This window comes from Sebastes umbrosus, chromosome 4 (genome assembly GCF_015220745.1).
Source record: "Sebastes umbrosus isolate fSebUmb1 chromosome 4, fSebUmb1.pri, whole genome shotgun sequence".
Taxonomy (NCBI): domain Eukaryota; kingdom Metazoa; phylum Chordata; class Actinopteri; order Perciformes; family Sebastidae; genus Sebastes; species Sebastes umbrosus.
In genome coordinates this window covers 19,928,051-19,940,790 of record NC_051272.1, presented here as the reverse complement: position 1 = coordinate 19,940,790, position 12,740 = coordinate 19,928,051, and the positions used below count along the sequence as shown (strand labels likewise).

The 12,740-nt window shown below is 41.8% G+C and overlaps 1 protein-coding gene across 10 annotated transcripts in view; it reads left to right on the top strand.

Moving 5' to 3' along the window:
• The first annotated feature begins 287 nt into the window (after positions 1-287).
• The window catches only part of aebp2 (AE binding protein 2), a 38,445-nt gene continuing 25,992 nt past the window's right edge, over positions 288-12,740 (top strand). For 5 of the 10 annotated variants that reach the window (XR_005206607.1, XM_037767446.1, XM_037767447.1 and 2 more), the window contains exons 1-5: positions 289-995; positions 4,106-4,316; positions 6,092-6,199; positions 7,109-7,295; positions 10,637-10,761. Coding sequence is in view for 8 of the 10 variants with exons in the window: in XM_037767446.1 (XP_037623374.1) it covers positions 397-995; positions 4,106-4,316; positions 6,092-6,199; positions 7,109-7,295; positions 10,637-10,761 (1,230 nt within the window). In the remaining 2 variants the exon portion in view is untranslated. Of the gene's footprint in view, positions 996-4,105; positions 4,317-6,091; positions 6,200-7,108; positions 7,296-10,636; positions 10,762-12,740 lie in introns of all 10 variants that reach the window. The other 5 variants (XM_037767454.1, XM_037767453.1, XR_005206608.1 and 2 more) reach the window with 3 other exon arrangements.

Genomic DNA, 12,740 nt, shown 5'->3' with positions numbered 1-12,740 from the left:
TATTAGAGCATTAGTAAAATCATTAATCACGAGTAAACCCATGCTAAAACTAAACTAAATGCAATGTGCATAATACATGAAGGACGCTCGCCTCCATATTTAAAAGAAGCTGTGTGTGAAACACATGGAAAGTTTAAATACCAACGTCAGAGTCCCTCCTCCTCTTGCCGCCGCTGACCAATCAAAGAGCAGACACTGTGATCTGACCAATCAGAGAGTACACACAGTGTGAGTTGACCAATCAGAGAGCAGAGACAGTGTGATGTGACCAATCAGAGAGCAGAGACAGTGTGATGTGACCCAGCCCTTCTTCTGCAGTGGGAGCATTTCTCGGTGCCACACCGGGGGTAGATTTTAATACCGAAAGTGTCCCACGGTACGTGCGCCGCCGCTTAAATGGCTGCCGCGGCTCCAGAAGAAGAAACACCTGCACTGAGCAGCTGTGTTGAGACCGACGTAGTACCGGCCGTAGAGACGAACCACTGCGATGTGGAGGAGAAAGAAAATGGCCTAACCGAACCGGAAACAGAGGAGCCACGCAGCAGCAACGCAGAGCCGGAGATGGAAGAAAAAGAGGAGGCCGGCGAAGAAGAGGAGAAAAGGAAAACCGCTGCAGCGGCAGACAAGGCCACGAGCAGCGAGGCGGTGACGGACGAAGGTGCTGTAACGGTGAGCCTGGAGGAGGCGACAGCCGCTCCTGAAGAACCGGAGCAGAAGCCGGAGTCACAGGGAGAAGGTAACGAATTACCAGCCAACGATAACAACTCGCTGAAAGAAGAAGCGGTGAAGGAGGAACCGGGAGGAGAGGACAGCCGGGGTTCGGGGATAAACTGCGAAAAGAGCAAAACAGTGTGTGAAGATGGGGAGAAAGCGAGCGGCGGGAGCGGCGGGAGCGGTGGGAGCGGCAGCGGCGAACTGGGCGACAAGAGGCGGCCGAGTGTGGAGATCTCATCCTCGGATGGTGAACCGTTGAGCCGTATGGACTCCGAAGACAGGTTGGTCTGTCAGATGACAGGTAACTCTTGATCAGTGTCGGGGTGTGAACGGGTTTACTGTACGGAGAAGTACCCGTTGACGACCACCGGATAACGGTTAACGTTAGATAGCTAGTCAGAGTTTTGAACTACTCCAGTAACCAAGGTAACCGTCACGGTTACCTTGGTTACGAACCAAAAATGTACTCAAAGCACACCTTCAGTAACATTTAACTTGTCTTCTTTTCATATTAGCCAGAAACATTAAAGGTCAGACATGTTTTAAAACACACAAATACTATTATTTGTGCCTGATATGGTTTTAACCACATAAGATGAAGAAAAATGCATCTACATCCATCCCTTCTCCCTCATTGATAAATAATCTGCATGTGCAATGCTGTCAATCCATTTAAATATTTAATCACCATTAATTGCATGATTGTCTATGATTAATCGCGATTAATAGCAAATTCATCGCACATTTTTATCTGTTAAAAATGTACCTTAAAGGGACTGTTTGTAAGAATCAGAAATGCTTGTTAACAGCGACACCTGTGGCCGTTAAGTCAACGAATGTCAGCGTCGGGCTCGCGCTTGTGCTCGCTCTACATAGACATGACCAAGCATCGCTCAAAACAGTGAGGCGACACACGTCAGCTAAAAGCACAATACCACTCGAAGGTCTCTCATTGAATCACTGCTGATCCTAGTGTTGGCTTTTCCTGCTTCAGCCTCCTGACCGCGGCACCCGGTCGGAGACGATAACGTTTCTCTCTGCGGAGCCCCGTCACTTCACAAGACACGGAAAACCTCTGTTGGTCCGGAGGAGCTGCAGCATTTATTTCTGCACAAACGTCCACTGTGCATTCACTAGATATTCTCAGAGCTAAACGAACTCTTCTGCAGTGTGTAGTGTGCGCGCATGCACGTGAGGTGGAGCAAGCTGAGTGAAGGCAGACAGCGGAGCAGAGTACAGCAGAGACTCCGGCCCTGGAGACCAAAGCTACGGTCTCCCCCGCATCCTCCGACCGGGGTCAACACTGTTTTGCAAGACGGGCTTCACAAGTTACAACTTTGCGGTTTTGGTACTTCTGTGTAGTTTATGTTGGAGTCTTATCTGAACAGCCTAGACACACGTGAGCGTGCATGGGACACCGACCCGGGTGATTTATACGTGTAAGAAGTTATACTTTTTAAGCGTATAAATGTACCGGGTCGGGACACATGCGCGTTTGCATACGCTCGCGTGTGGCCGGAGCCTCGTCTCCTCTGCCTGCTCGCCTTCACTCAGACATCGCGAGCGTTCTCGCGTACTCGCTCCACCTCTAGACGTGAACGCGTGCTCACTCCTCACTGCAGAAGAGTTAGTTTAGCTCTGAGAATATCTAGTGAATGCACAGGGGACGTTTGTGCAGAAATAAATGCTGCAGCTCCTCCAGACCAACAGAGGTTTCCCGTGTCTTGTGAAGTGACGGGACTCTGCAGAGAGAAACATTGTTGTCTCGTTACCGACTGGGTGCCGGTGTCTCCCTGTTCACTCCGGCTGCGGGCGGAGGGAGACGAGTTTCTCGGTGTGGAGCCCCGCTGCTGAAGCCTGCGCTGAGGCAGGAGAAGCAAACACTAGTATCAGCAGTGATTCATGGAGAAACCTCCGTCTGGTCAGCTAACATTACTGCCAAGCAGCTGAAATATAGAGTGATATTGTGGTTTTAGCTGACGTGTGTCGCCTCACTGTTTTGAGCGATGCTCGTTCATGTCTATGTAGAGCGAGCACATGCACGAGCCCGACGCTGACTTTCGTTGATTTCACGGCCACAGGTGTTGCTGTTAAGAAGCATTTCTGAAAGTTACAAATAGTCCCTTTAAAGGGAGATTTGTCAAATATTTAATACTCTTATCAACATGGGAGTGGGCAAATATGCTTGCTTTATGCAAACAATGTTTATATTTATCATTGGAAATCAATTAACAACACAAAAGAATGACAAATATTGTCCAGAAACCCTCACAGTTACTGCATTTAGCATAAATACTATACTCAAATCATAACATGGCAAACTCAAGCCCAACAGACAACAACAGCTGTCAGTGTGTCAGTGTGCTGACTTGACTATGACTTAGCCCAAACTGCATGTGATTATCATAAAGTGGGCATGTCTGTAAAGGGGAGACTCGTGGGTACCCATAGAACCCATTTTCATTCACATATCTTGAGGTCAGAGGTCAAGGGACCCCTTTGAAAATGGCCATGACAGTTTTTCCTCACCAAAATTTAGCAAAGTTTGGAGTGTTATTTAGCCTCGTATGATGCCATTATCTTCACTCTTCCTTTACAACGGAGCCCGCTACAACCCTCGAAAGATCGACTGTGTTAATGCGTTGAAAAATTAGTGGCGTTAAAATGATAATGCGTTAACGTGTTATCGTAGCGTTGACAGCCCTTATAAGTAGGCCATATTTCAAATCTTTCACTGATGGATACAAGATGTTCCCTACTTCTTGAACAAATCCATTTTCTGGACATGTGTGGATAAGGTTTCATATTTCCCCATCACACTGGAGTAAGTCGCATATTGGACCATGATTGGCTTCCAAACTAGTTGTTAATGTCAGTAAATCATCTTGTAGGTGCAGGTCTTTAACTCCGATTCAAGGTAACCACGGAGAAACTTTCCACCTTGAATGGGGAAAACAGCTTTATAAACTCTGCACACACATAATTATGCACAGAAAGTCAAACATCCAAGGGAAATTACATTTATTGAAAGATGATTCTACTGATCCCATTGATAAAACTGCATCCAAAATATTGATGAGTAAACTATTGCCTATGAGACCTTTTGTGATGTTGACAGGCAGCACAGCAAGTTAATAATCTGGTGCGAGGAGCATTGATAAAATAGCGATGTAATTGATTTGGCATGAGTGAGGAAAGTGGCATGCATGGAAAATCAGTTTCAGCCTGAAGGCTTTCACACATAGTGACTATGTAATAGGGCTTGTAATATCTGCACCTGTTCTTCACGGCTTTGCAAAGCCTGATCTAAGCTATGAAGATACGCTTGATGGCTTTAGCACCCTTTTTTCATAACAATGGGGCTGTATTCTTCCTCTTCCCTCTCTCACAGTATCAGCAGTACCCTGATGGAGATGGAGAGCACGGTGTCGAGTGGGCGCTCTACCCCTGCTATGATGAACGGACAGAGCAACGCCAGTTCTTCCGGATCTAAGACGGTGGCTTATTCCTGCTGCTGGGACCTCTGTCCACAGTGCTTTAACTCAAGTCCTGATCTGGCCGAGCATATCAGAGGCATTCACGTGGACGGGCAGAGAGGAGGGGTCAGTAGACTTTTGGACAAGCTTCGTGTTGATCTCCTTTATTCTGTCTGACAGGTAGCCAAAGCAAGATAATGTCTCTTTTTGCTGTAGCTTAACATGGGCTGCAACTAACGATTATTGTCATTTTTGATTAAACTGTCTATTATTTTCTCGATTACTCGATTAGTTGTTTAAAATGTCAGAAATGATGGAAAATGTCAGTGTTTCCCAAATCCCAAGACGATGTCCTCAGATGTCTTGTTTTGTTTACTGTCATAGAGGAGTAAAGAAACTAGAAAATATTCACATTTAAGAAACTGGAATCAGTGAATTTACCTTTTTTTCTTAAAAAATTACTCAAACGGATTAATTGATTATTAAAATAGTTGGGGATTAATTTAATAGTTGACAACTAATGGATTAATCATTGCAGCTCTACTTCATTGTGTTCTGTGAATTATCTGGAGTAATGGAGACACTGTTTTTGGGGGGAAAAAATGTTGCTGTTGAACTTTTTAAAAGACAGTTTGAGTATCAATGTTGTGAACACTACAAATTACATTACATTCACCTTTATTTTATTGGGGTGGAGACCGATATCTTAGAGACAGATATCTTAAAACCTGAAAAACATAAAACGAAACCTTTCTGAATGAAAAGATATCACCATTTTTTCATATTTTGTGTGAGCTGACAATAAATGTTTTCTTGATTGCTTGATATTTTATGCCACCCAGTTGGCAGCATCATTAAATCAGTATGCACTCAGAATATGCCTTATATACGAAAATGTGGTAAACAAAGTATTTTTTAGGCACAGTCAGGACAAAGTTTTACAAAAAGAATCAGCTCTGATGGTCACAATCAGACACAGATTTATTGCCAAGTAGGTTTTCACATTCAAGGAATTTGCCTAAACACCGTAAGAGAACAGAAAAAAAATGGCGCAAAAGTCAAGAATCATAAATATAAAATAGCAATTTACAATGAAAAAAAGTTAAATATATGTTTTAAAAAGAGTTGTATAGTGTTTAAAACGAAGGCAATGGAATGTGCAAAATATGGACTAAAGAACGTGCAGTTGTTCACAGTATGAAGAACATGTGCAATGCAAATAATGTGCGTTAATGTAACTATAGCTGCAACGATTAGTCGACTAATCGGTTAAACGATCAACAAAAATAATCACCAACTATTTTGATAATCGATTAATCAGTAAAGTAATTTTTTATGCAAAAATGAAAGAAAATGCTGTTTTCCACCTCCCAAATATGGATATTTCCTGCTTTTCTTTGTTCTATATCAGATTAAATTCATTATCTTTGAGTTTTATAATGACAAAACAAGGCACTGAAAGACACCTTGGACTTTAAGAGCCGGGGAATGACAATTTTCACTATTTTCTGACATTTTATAGACCAAATGATTAATTAATCAATCTAGAAAATAATCTGCAGATGAATCTATAATGAAAATAATCGTTAGTTGCAGCCCTAAATGCAACACATTGATTTAGGTTCACAGTCACATGTTGACATTTTCTATTTCTTGACTAAAGAGATACCAGAAAACACTCGGACCTCTTCCACCTGTAGGCTGCATTCAAGAAAGTCCCCAGACTCCAGAGAATGGAAGTTAGGACTAGGATGTATATAATTTGACTCTACTTTTTGACTTTCTGTTCAACTACCCAGCTCTCCAAGCTGTCCTGACCTCTGTTATAACTGTGCCCCACTTTTCTAAATTTTCTTTTCCCACTTTTCTCCTTCTCCTCTCTTAATGTCTTTGTCTCTCAGGTGTTTGTGTGTCTATGGAAGGGTTGTAAGGTGTACAACACACCGTCCACCAGTCAGAGTTGGCTCCAGAGACACATGTTGACCCACAGTGGAGATAAGCCTTTCAAGGTAAAAAACAAACGCACTCAGATACAGTTTACATCTGCAGCTGTCTCGCCAAATTCTGATTTCAGTGAACTATATGATAATATTCTGTTTATGGGTGATATTTCTAGTATCAACATCTAGACTGAGCCATCAACTTAGTTGTTTAACTAATATAAAAGTCTTGTTGCAGAGGACCGTTCCCTTTTATGTGCATGTTGGCGTTGGTGATGGTATGTGTCAATGGAAAAATTTGATAAAACCTCCTCAATTGCAAAAAAAAGTTTTTACGCTCACTTGAGTTTTTTTTTGCCTTTTGTCGAAAAAGATTGATGCGCTAAATTGGATATGGAAAAACCTTTGCTGAATAAATTATGACATAGGGAACATTTATCTCACATGATTGATCAGCTGTTTCTGCAGTCTGTGTCTTCTCGGATATTCCCATGAATTGCAAATGCTTGTCTTCGTCTCTGAAAAGCATGAAACATGACCAATACTTGCTGACATGGAAGAACAATTAAAACGTGCCCAATTGAACAAATTTTCCAGAAGACCTCTCCATTTTTCAATCGGAGATGGGTTGGGTGGCCAAGCCGACTTGTTTTGTTTCCAGTTTGCAGCATCTACTTCTTCTAAGATCTGTTTACTGGCAGGTTACAGCCATGCGTTGCCTAAAGCGCCAAATTCTCATGAAACTACACTGTCCCTCCAAACCAGTTAATGGAAATGGACCTAAATCGCATTTCTTTTTTTTGCGACATTTCAAAAGTTGAATTGAATGGAACACGGCTAATGAATGCTAACTACCAGTACCTATTCTGCCATGCCATTAACTAAAATAAAACGTGTTAGGAGATGGTTTAAGAAGTTATCATCTTACCCTGTCAAGTGGCAAATATACCAAATGTGTGTTTTTGTGCTCTGCTGCAGTGTGTAGTTGGTGGCTGCACCGCCAGCTTTGCTTCCCAAGGAGGGTTAGCTCGCCACGTCCCCAGCCACTTCAGCCAGCAGAGCTCCTCCAAAATGTCCAGCCAGGCCAAACTCAAGGAGGAGTCGCCCTCCAAGGCTGGACTCAACAAGAGGAAGAAGCTCAAGAACAAACGCAGGTGCTCCCTACGTACGTACCTAACAGACACACAAACTAACCCTATTTCAAAATGTTTCTCATTGTGATTTCCGTCTTTTCTTTATTGGGAAGCTGAACGCACTTTTGAGGTACTGCCATGTTTGTTGTGCTGAAACCGATGTTTGCAGCTTCTAACCTCCCACATCTCTTTGTTGGAGAAGCTAGAGCTGGACAGCACGCAAACAAACCGGTATATGCACTTTTGCCAGCTAGACAGATGGATTCTCCCCATGGCTTTGTTCTGCATTTCAGAGAACAACTTTTAGTCTATTTGCATAGTTTCTTTCAGTTGTCGCGTCCGTGCTCGGGTTGATACTGATACTTAGCTCCCCGGTGGCACGTTTTACCTCAGACGGTCTGTGTCTGCATTATTCAAACTCTCAAACATAGTGTTTACTGATGTCTCAATACGTGTTAAGAGAAATCATAATTTTATTTTTATACATTACAGACAAATAGCATGTTGCAGTTTCCTGCTTTTGTTGTAAAATGCATATCTTCCATTACTGTGAATTTTACTATTTTAAATGGAGATGTACACCGATCAGCCATAACATAATGACCACCTGCCTAATATTGAGTTTGTCCCCCTTTTGCCGCCAAAACAACCCTGACCCGTCGAGGCATGGACTCCTCTAGACCTCTGAAGGTATGCTGTGTTATCTGGCACCAAGCCGTCAGTAGCAGATCCTTTAAGTCCTGTAAGTTGCGAGGTGGGGCCTCCATGGATTGGACTTGTTTTTCCAGCACATCCCACAGATGCTCGATTGGCTTGAGATCTGGAGAATTTGGAGGCCAAGTCAACACCTCGAACTCGCTGCCATCCACATGATGTAAAAGAAAACATGCTTCATCAGACCAGGCCACCTTCTTCCATTGCTCCGTGGTCCAGTTCTGATGCTCACGTGCCCATTGTAGGCGCTTTTGGCGGTGGACACGGGTCAGCATGGGCACCCGGACCGGTCTGCGGCTACGCAGCCCCGTACGCAACAAACTGCGATGCACTGTGTGTTCTGACACCTTTCTATCGGAACCAGCATTAACTTTTTCAGCAAGAGCTACAGTAGCTCTTCTATTGGATCGGACATCACGGGCCAGCCTTCACTCCCCACGCGCATCAATAAGCCTTTGCCGCCCATGACCCTGTCGCCGGTTCACCGGTTTTCCTTCCTTGGACCATTTTTGGTAGGTCCTGACCACTGCAGACCGGGAACATCCCACAAGAGCTGCAGTTTTGGAGATGCTCTGACCCAGTCGTCTAGCCATCACAATTTGGCCCCTGTCAAAGTCGCTCACATCCTTACGCTTGACCATTTTTTCTGCTTCCAACACATCAACTTCAAGGAAAAATGATCACTTGCTGCCAAATACAGTATATCCCACCCACTGCCAGGTGCCATTGTAACGAGATAATCAATGTTATTCACTTCCCCTGTCAGTGGTCATAATGTTATGGCTGATCAGTGTATATGCTCATCAAGAGACTACACCAGTGGTTTTACGTGTTTCAGTCCATTGGCAACAAATTGTGTATACTTACAGGTATTGGCAACTGTTTTCCAGGCATAACTTTTAGATTTATTACCTCTTATAGATAGCCATTAGTTTACATTGATTTAAGAACAAAATCAGAATCAACTTGCAGAGACTAAAAAACCTGCCTGAGGTAATTATCCATTCAAGTAAACTTATTTTGTTTTTTAAGTCCTGCACTGATAATCCAGCTGGAACAGGGACCCTTTTGAAAACTCCTTAGTGCTGCATTCAAGGACACTCTTCACTCTGACAGCGGATGGTTGAATGCCAAAAACCATTTCCTTCATGAGACATGCTGCCAGAAAATAAAACACACAAGACAAATCATGAGAAAATGTGTTGTGAGAAGGATCTTTCTTGCCTTTGAAAAAAGATGGCGTTTGTCAAACGACTCTGAAATCTCAGATGTCAAAGTGTCTTTGAATGCAGCAACAGGTCAGGGCACAGTCTTAGCTTGCCACTCCATTATTGCAATCAGATGATAATGTAACTTCCTTTAAATAGAAACAAACAAACAAAAAAGCATAAAAATGTAGCAAATAATACCTAAGTGCAAGTTGTTTCATTCTGTAGTGAATTGGCTGGAAATCGGTGTCTGTGTTCAGGGTAATATTCTTGCATTAACCATTTTGCCTGATTGTTGTTTGGAAGTAAAGGAAATACTGTTCAGAACCTCTCTTTTTTTTTTTTTTTTTTATTGAATTAGGACAGTGCACATTAATCAACATATCAGCAATACACATCAATGCAAATATGCCGAAATTAGCCCAATAGCTAAGTTTCATCCGTCGTCTTAAGGCAGGTACTTACAAAAACATAAAACAATTTTTACAATTACAGGACATCTCACAAGACAGTCCACGAGACGACACACAGAAAAGCTCACAAACAGTTTAACATACAAAATTGACACATTAGTGACATTACGAATAACAGACCCACATACAATAGGCTGGTTAAAATGCAAGATGAGCCTGAAGCCCCCGGGGGGGAGGAGGAAACGGCTTTTTAAAGCTTAAGTAGTGGTCACAGTCCCAAATATGTGCTGGTAATTCTTTCCAGGAATGTGTGCCTCTAACAGACACCACCATCTGACTACATTTAGTTCTACGCCTAGGTACATTACAGTCTCACTTTGTTTGTGCTCTGGTATTTAGCGTAATATTGTGTTTCTTCTGGATAAAATCATTTAACGTTGGGGGGGCGTGCCCATTTAGAACTTTAAAAACAAGACAAACATCCATACAAGTTTGGTAACTGTCAATGTTTAAAATATTATACTTATTTATTTTATTGCAATAATGGAAACAAAAATGTGAATGTGATGTGAACAAGAGGTCGTGGTAAACGATGATCATATTTCTTTTTTTTTTTTTTTAGCCCAAATACAAAGGTGTGAAAACCTCTCTGTTTTAATTTTAGACTCTTGGATACTTTTCTACAAAGTGCTTTGCATAGACCTGAATACATGTCTATTTTAGGCCTGAGTGTCCTCAACACTCCAGCAATTTGCAGTGAGGCACATATTCAGAGCACTAAACCATGAGAATCTCATTACTACAGCTTACAATGGAGAGGTGAACCTCCTTTTTTCACATTTTGACTTTTTTGTTGCTGCAAAGCAACATCTAAAAATTCCGTAGAAATAGCAATTGTTAATTATGAGATGATGTTGATGTAGTAATGGTTAGTTACAGAAAGCAATGCAACTTTTCTATATGGGGCCACAGTGGGAACCCTGGTGTAATGTTTGTTTGACTCTGCTTTCATCTGAGTCTGTGCTTCTCCTCCTCCAGCGAGGCCCCACGACTTCTTCGATGCCCAAACCATGGATGCTATTCGGCACAGGGCCATCTGCCTCAACCTCGCCACCCACATCGAGAGTGTGGGCAACGGCCACAGCGTAGTCTTCCAGAGCACGGTGAGTCCGTGTGCAGCTTCACTACTTTGTATGTCTTGTATTATTTGCCTCTGGCTATCTGTTTTTAATGGCCTTACACAACATAATAAGTAGCTGAGGGAATTCAGAGACGAGGTTGAAGGATGCATTCTCTTTTTCTGGAGAAACTACCAGATGCGTTCCTCTGCTTCTGTGCAAAATGTTGGCAAAAATAGTAATTATGCTCTTCCCGCTCCTTAAAGCTGAAGCTGGTAACTTTGAGCAAATTTGATGAAAAGTTATTTTTATAAAACGGTCACTATATTTTGACAGTAGTGCATGAGACGGATAATCTGTGTAAAAAATCATGTTCCTCTGTGTCCCTCTGTGCTCCTAATGGCATTTGCTTCCACCGCGCCAAAGAAAACCAACCAATCAGAGCCAAAGAGTCTCTAAAGCTGCTGTCAATCACTGCTTGCAAAACTCGCAGACTCCGATCAAACTGTCAAAACAAAGCATCGCTGATCAAATATAAATCAATATTCTGTTACTGTAATGCCTATTTCTCTTCTCAAATGTTTTCAGAAACATCTTGTAGTGTACTCTTTAGCTGTAAAATCAGAGAGTTTGCTCCGGCTGGTGGGCAGTGCTTGGTATTTGCTAGATTGTCTTCAACATGGGGGCCGGGTCACAAAGTTTCTGCAAATCATATTTGCTCAAAGATACCGACTGCAGCTTTAATCAGCATGTTAAAAGGTGAACTGTACTACAGAAACAGAATTTAACCAAAGACATCAAAATATGAAAACTGAACTCAGATAGGTTTGTTTTAGATTTAGTATTACATAAGTATAAGTAATTAGTATTAATTACATAGGCCAATCTCCAGAAATGTGATATTGATAAACACTATTTTTATTCATTAACTATGGAGCTGTTTAAGGCTACCTCAGGCTAGAGGGGTCTAAACAGTCGACTTTTAATTGTAGTCCACGTCACAGAGCCTCAAAATATCCTGACATAATGAGGATTCTGTTAAAAAGTGACTTATTTCATAAACAAATTTTAATCTCTGCATCTAGATATTGAAAAGGTCTAGGAGTTATAGACGTAATGCAGTAGCAATAGTACCATAAACACTGACATAACACTGATTTTCAGCAGACAAAACAAAGCATCAACGGATCTCTATTGAGACATTGTTGAAAATATATTAAAGTTATTGTTATTCTGTTTTATATTTAAATCATAATCTATGTTAGCGCAGTAAAAAGACAATTTGCCTATTCATTTAACATGCATGATTCTTTTAAAAAAAATTTTTACATTATGTTATTTTCTTTTTAGACAACAGGGGGCATGAAAGAGTCACTATTTGACAATCAGCCTTCAATCACTGCAGATTTTTTCTTGGTGCACTTTAAGTGAACCTTGTGAATTGCCCCGAGGCTCGATGTTGTTTTTCTCTGAATCACGCTTCACAGGAAAGACAATTGGATTGTTTTTTTGTGTATGGTGCTTGGCCCTTTCTGAACCCACTGCGTGATACATTATTAATGAGCTCTGAAATGCCTTTGCACCTTTACTGTTGAGGGCACATATGAGCACTCACAGGAAACAAACTATTTTTCCAGTGAAAGATTCTCATTTTCTCACTGACGACGGCATCAATGTGTGGAGGAATTATTGAGGGAGGTTAACTGTATGACATTTTGGATGTGAATGGCTGACGTTTTTTTTTTTTGAATGACTGCTTTTCTTGTGCAGTTCCACTAGGGAGCACTATGTCTCCTTTTCAAGACCCTTGCATTGTATGATGGTGGGAAAATGAAAGGGTCATCATCCTCTGTTTCTCAGCTCAGTCTCTCCTTATATTCATATAGAAATTTACTCTTTAGCCAGTGACAGTGATTCTGTTCACACTGGGTTCCTTAGGGCAGGAATTTGGGCTTTATTATCTGTTTCTAGCACTCTGCAGAGAAAATTAGCACCCCCCAAAGAGTTAATGCATATATAAATTA